The sequence below is a fragment of the Adiantum capillus-veneris genome, chromosome 1, assembly GCF_014529385.1.
Source record: "Adiantum capillus-veneris isolate H3 chromosome 1, ASM1452938v2, whole genome shotgun sequence".
Lineage (NCBI taxonomy): Eukaryota > Viridiplantae > Streptophyta > Polypodiopsida > Polypodiales > Pteridaceae > Adiantum > Adiantum capillus-veneris.
The window spans coordinates 182,762,800-182,768,749 of record NC_140931.1 but is presented as its reverse complement, the minus strand read 5'-3'; the positions used below and the strand labels follow the sequence as shown (position 1 = coordinate 182,768,749).

The 5,950-nt window shown below is 40.6% G+C and overlaps 1 protein-coding gene across 1 annotated transcript; it reads left to right on the top strand.

The window, feature by feature from the left end:
- The first annotated feature begins 230 nt into the window (after positions 1-230).
- On the top strand, positions 231-719 carry LOC147466126 (uncharacterized). The gene has a single exon (XM_086513404.1). The coding sequence runs from the start codon at positions 231-233 to the stop codon at positions 717-719; it is 489 nt and encodes a 162-aa protein (XP_086369530.1).
- The last annotated feature ends 5,231 nt before the right edge of the window (positions 720-5,950 follow it).

The window sequence follows — 5,950 nt, the reverse complement described above, 5'->3', positions numbered from 1 at the left end:
TAGCTTCTTGACTCACACGCTTGAAGGCATGCGATGGCACCATGGCAACACCCCTTTGTCCTCACATAAGCTTGAGCACATCAAACAGTAGAGTTGGTTTCTTGGTGGCAACCGCTTAGGCGCCAGTGCAGAGCTAAGCTTGTAAAGCGCTCTGCCAACCCTATATTGACCTACTCCCCCATCGCTCTTGAAGTGTTGTTTCAGTACTTGCCAGTCCTTGGCCTGTTTTTATGTATTTGGCATGTTGTACAAGGGTTGCTATTGTTCTCTGGCTAAATCATACCAGCCTCTACGTCGTCATCTCCATTGGCTTGCTGACAGCAGTGCCTCAAGCAGCTACAGATGGTGCTCTGAGTTGGGTTGCTATTGTTATCTGGCTCGTGATAGAACATCTCTGGATGCTTGCCCTTTGCTTGGCTTCCCTCACCTCTGGGTTGCAGACCCCTCGAGGGATTTGCCCGTCACCAACCCCTGCAATTACTGCACGCCAGCCCCGCCCTCGAGCAAAGTCACCTGTAGCACTATTAGCTCATCCTGCATCAAAGCTACATCATCACACCACCATTGACCTGCAGTGCAGCGATCAAGCTCTTCCTGTCGGCCTGCATCAAAGCTCCCACAACAAGCCGGCAAGTCAACAAGCACGTCATGTCAACGGCTGCGTTTCGTTAACTCTGGTGGTTGTTCGAGTCATTGAAATCAATGAATTTGCTGGCTAGCTTTCTCACAAAACATTTTTTGTTGGCAGGTACTCAAAGGCCTAACAATGCATGACCCAGCTTGTAAGGGCTTCCAGCACCTCGAAAGTTTAATTTAGAATTGTGCATTTAATTTAAGTCGCTACAAAAACGTCTTTGCAATTTCTAATTATTGCCGATATTCTCATGAAGTTGCATTATATGTTGAAAGGTTGTTCATTTTTCATCTTCTTTAACTTTTAGGATCTGATGGAGTCCCAACAATTCTCTCAAGTTGACTCTCAAATGGAGAGCGACAGTCCATTGCATAAGTGATACTTTTCCCCCTTCCAACCCATTACATCCCCTTTTAAATCATATCCTCCCCTTTCTTGTGGATTTACAGCAATGCTTACATAGACTAGTTCTATTCCTAGTCCATTTGCACAAATATCTCTCGTGCAAATGTTGGGATCTATGTGTCGTGTCCATGCATCATTGGTGAAACCCTTGTTAACTCACATCACCCTTAGTCACCCTAGCATCCCCACTGCAACTAAGGTTGGTGACATTTCTATGGAACCTTCCAATGTGGATATATACTTCAAACAAGTCAGAAGTCCTCAAGGGCAAAAATAGGAGAGAGAATGTGAACAAAAATCATGCCTCATGCAAAGTCAAGGGAGTTAAGGCGAAGTCCACCAAGGTAGACCTAGAAGAAGATGAATGCAAGGGCAAATCCTTTTGGAAGGATTATTGGGTAGAGTAGTTAGTGCATGTGAGGGGTCGTTTAAACGATGGCTTTAAGAAGCCCAAAAAACAAGGATATGACTTGTGGAGCAAGATATCATCCTGTAATTTGGCATCCTTGTATTTAGACTTTGATAAAGATGGCGAGATTTTCGGCAAGAAGTGGTAAAGAGTCTAAATGCAATACAAGGAGGATAAGGCATACAATGCAATCTCGAGTAATGATAGGAAATATATGTGTAAATGGTTTGATATCTTAGATGACTACATGCACAATAGGGCTCATGCAATTTGCATTAGCCATGCAAGTTTGTCTACTCCAAGTGTTGAGGAGTCGAAGGAGCTCCCAAAGTTAGTGCATGTGAGGGGTAGTTTAAACGATGACTTTAAGAAGCCCCAAAAACAAAGGGGATTGCGCATATCCACCACGTTCTTATATGATAGTTCCATTTAAAGGAAGCAAAGATGGATTGTCCTTCTTAAAATATCAATAGAACTTTATCCAGTCGAGCATAAGAATGCCCATTGAGAGGGCTTTTGGTATGTTTAAGTCATTTTTTTTGGATCCTTTTGATGAGATGTGATATGGATCGATTTGCAGATTGTGCCCTCAATGGTTGCAACTTGACTTGTGTTGCACAACATTTGCATAGTGCATGGAGACTCATTTGATATGGTGAAATGGTCACAAACAAGTGAACATGTTAATGACGTTGAGTGATCACTTTTTAAAACACATGATCGTGTTCAATGTTCAACATGACCTTCCTATTAACTTGCAAAAACCACCCAAACCAGTAGTCCTATCGGGCTTTTCTATATCTTGCCATATCCAAGTGGGCCCCAACTGCAAAAGAATAATAGCCTACCAGTGGGTTATTAGGTCACCATTCATCAGCTTAAATGTGATCATGTAAATTGTAATTATGTGAATATGATAATAACACATGGTAATCACAAAGAAATTCACATGATCACATGATCATTAAATCCTTGATTGGGTGAATGAAGCTGAAGGAGATCTTAGAGAGGTGCAATGGGAAGATGAAACCCTCTGTAGTGTGAGAAGATCATTGTCTTAGCTTCAAGCAGTGAGACCGATGACAACCTCAGAGACTATTGCTCATGGATGAGTCAAGACATGTGAAGATGGGAGCATGCTTGACAATGGTTCTGATCGGCGTGACAATATAGAAGTACAAGGAGTCCAAACACAAACAAGTGAAGATTGTGTTTCCGAATGATTTGGTGTCTTCTAGTGATTGTGAAACTGAATCCCAAGAGGGTCAATCAAATGACGAGAGGTCTTCTTGAGTGTCTCTATGCACCTTCTTTTGTAATGTGGTTTAAAGAAATTGAAATTCATAATTACATAATTTTACCTTCTTCTAAGTCTCTTAATTATCTCTCTCTCTCTCTCTCTCTCTCTCTCTCTCTCTCTCTCTCCCCTAAGGATTTTCCCTCATCCCAAACAATATGGTTTAATTGTGGTTCATTTATGAGTTGTGAATATTATAATTGAGTTGATATCATCTAGATGGTTTTCTTGTGGGAAACAAAGCTTGTAAAGTGGGGTTTCCTTTTAACGTAGCGAGGTCTTTTGGGTCTTGGTGTGAACGGTACTCACGGAGTCCCAAGGGTGCAAGTCTATTTCGGGTGTAAAAGGGTAGAGGATGGGTTGGGTAGACACTACGCTATGTGAACATAGCCTTAGCAACATCTATACTTGTTCTTAGAGAGAGAGAGAGAGAGAGAGAGAGAGAGAGAGAGAGAGAGAGAGAGAGAGAGAGAGAGAGAGAGAGAGAGCAACAACCATTTTAACTTGTTGCGTACATTGTTGTCTTGTTGCAGGTGTAGTTGACCAGAAGTGCTCATCTGTGTAGGTTATATGGTGCAGGTTGCAGAGTGTCACAAAAGCATAGTTGGTTTTTTTCTTGCCTAGATTAAATTTTCCAATGAGTTAAACGCGTTGCACGATACTGTTATTCATAAATCACGCAATTGTGTTGTGTATGTGAAGAAAATCTGGGGTGTCCACAGCTCTTTTGAATCCAAGGGCTAATGGCTCAGTTATGTGGTCTATTGTTAGGGCACATATGAAAAAAATGCCTTAGAACAACCAAGTAAAAATGTTGTGCTAAAATTAGATATGTTGGCTAAGTGTAAGCGGCTATGCAGGTGCCATCTCTTTGACCTTCGCCCTCACTCAATTCGTCTTTGTGTACCCGCGCGATCTCATCTCCTACTCTCTTTCTATGCCCCATCTTTTGTTTCCTTCACATGGGATCTCTCTTTTGTGGCAAGGTAGTACAACATACATCCTACCACAAGGCAAGATACAATCGCAAGCCCTCACATCAGCAAGTGTAGATGATCACACATAGAATATCCTTCTCTAATCACATTTGAGATCACACATATGATCTCCCCCTTTGTTTCTGTGTTTCTCTCTTTGCTCCACACGTAGTGGCATTGTTTTTTCCCCACAAAAAGCAAGCTGAGAAGTGTGATTGGCAGAGCACCATTGGTTAGATGGCTGTCATGTAGAGTAGCATCGTGCCTCTGAGGACTTGGGGAGGTGGAGCAGACTGTTGGTGATGCTTATGAACACACTAACCAGGATGGGGTTTAAGCACCCATTGGGTTGAATGAATTCTTAGGATGGCTGTCACTATTAGAGGAAAACTCCATAACCGCCAGCATTGCCACGGTTTAACAAAGGAAGACTTTAGAAAGAGAAAATTTTGCACAAGTGGTAATAAGAGCTGGAATGTACACGGTAATGGTTTATCGATAATATGCATGGTAATATATCTGCACTATTATTGCACGCATTATCGCCTATATTATTGCTACATGGCTTTTCAAAGATAAAGATGCTCACATTAGGAAGAGAATGGGGTCTAGGAGGGCCTCTTTATTTGGCAGTTTAAGGGAGTCAAACCTCTAGTATTAAGGAAGCAATCAAAGGAAATCTTTTGAATTCAAACAACCAAAACGGCTAGTTTATTTGAATTTAAAATTTCCCCCAAAATTAAAATTTAAAATCTAGCAGGCAAAACCATATCATGTAGCATATCTACGGAAAGACCTCGATGTGTAGATTATAGATCTTTGATCTCCACTCAAATCAAATATCATATGTAGGAGTTATGGAAGGCCAAAAATAATAAATTTATCCATCCCCTTTTTGGGAGAAAAAGTACATCCTTTGGTCACCTTTACACCTCTCTTACACACCCACCATTCTTGCACACATGGCATGCATTTATCTGTCAAAATGTTAATCACCTCCATAATCTCATCGCAAATAAAGAGGCCCTCCTAGATACCCCATCCTCTTCCTAATAAGATTTTGGTGACTTGCATAAAACATATGAATATCAATTGCAGCTTGAAAAGTGTACAAAAATAATAATAAACTTTAAAATTACAGCTCATACCTTACCTTGATAAAGTGAGGCAAAAAAGAACAATACTGTAAAAAATATTAAATAAAGCCAAATTTGCAAATGAGTTTTTAATACAAAACATGAGGGTGTTTTTTGTGCCACATCTGCACTTGTAGAAGAGTACACACACACACACACACACACACACACACACACACACACACACACACACACACACACACACACACACACACACACACACACACACACACACATATTCTAATCCTCTTTGTTGTCCTCCTCGTCCTCGTCCTTGCCATGAGCTGCGTACGTTAAATCACTTTGACTCTACACCAACCAAAAACAAATCAGATAAATCAATAGCCCAAATTAACTAGCTGTTTTTAATACAATATTCATTGACTAGACTCTACACTTACTGCTTGTAGAGTTTTGGCTGCTGAGTCAGATTTCTCACAAGAGATATGATGGTTTTCCAACAACCATCGTCAAGTATCAAATTCTGTGTGTGTCTCTTGGTACTTGACCATCTCTAGTAGGACAACCTAGAGTGATATTTTCCTAAGTTAACAATTTAAAAAAAAAATTCATAAGCTAAAACATCTTCTTATCCAAACTTGCACAATTAAAAATAACTTACATATTTGTTTTTCCAAGCTGCTTTGCCGCCTCAAATCATAGTGCGTGGGAGTCTACCTGGCCTGAGCTTTGCGCTATTGAACATGGGATGAGCCCGTTGTAGCTTGCTTGCTCTTTTCTTGCATTGCACACTGCCACTCTGCATCTGCCATGTTGTCACCACAATAGCTTCTATCTAAATTTTGCGACCTGGTTGGCTGTCATGCACTGTATACTTGATTGCTTATTAAAATATATATATATATATATTGATATACCCCTTTAGCCACCGTGTCAAGAAACACTAATCAAGGACATTCAAAAATCGAGCATGTAACGCTTCCTTGACGTAGTGCGCATGATCAAGCATTTGGTCTTTGAATTTTATAAAACAATTCTTATAAGTTGAGTGTATAAGAATCTGCAGATGATGCCAAAATGCTATTCCTTATGCAATCCCAAAGTCGACCTGACCACCATACTTTACAATAG

Bases quoted from the DNA above. Each gene is read 5' to 3' on its own strand.
- LOC147466126 (XM_086513404.1), top strand. From the start codon at position 231: ATGTATTTGGCATGTTGTACAAGGGTTGCTATTGTTCTCTGGCTAAAT.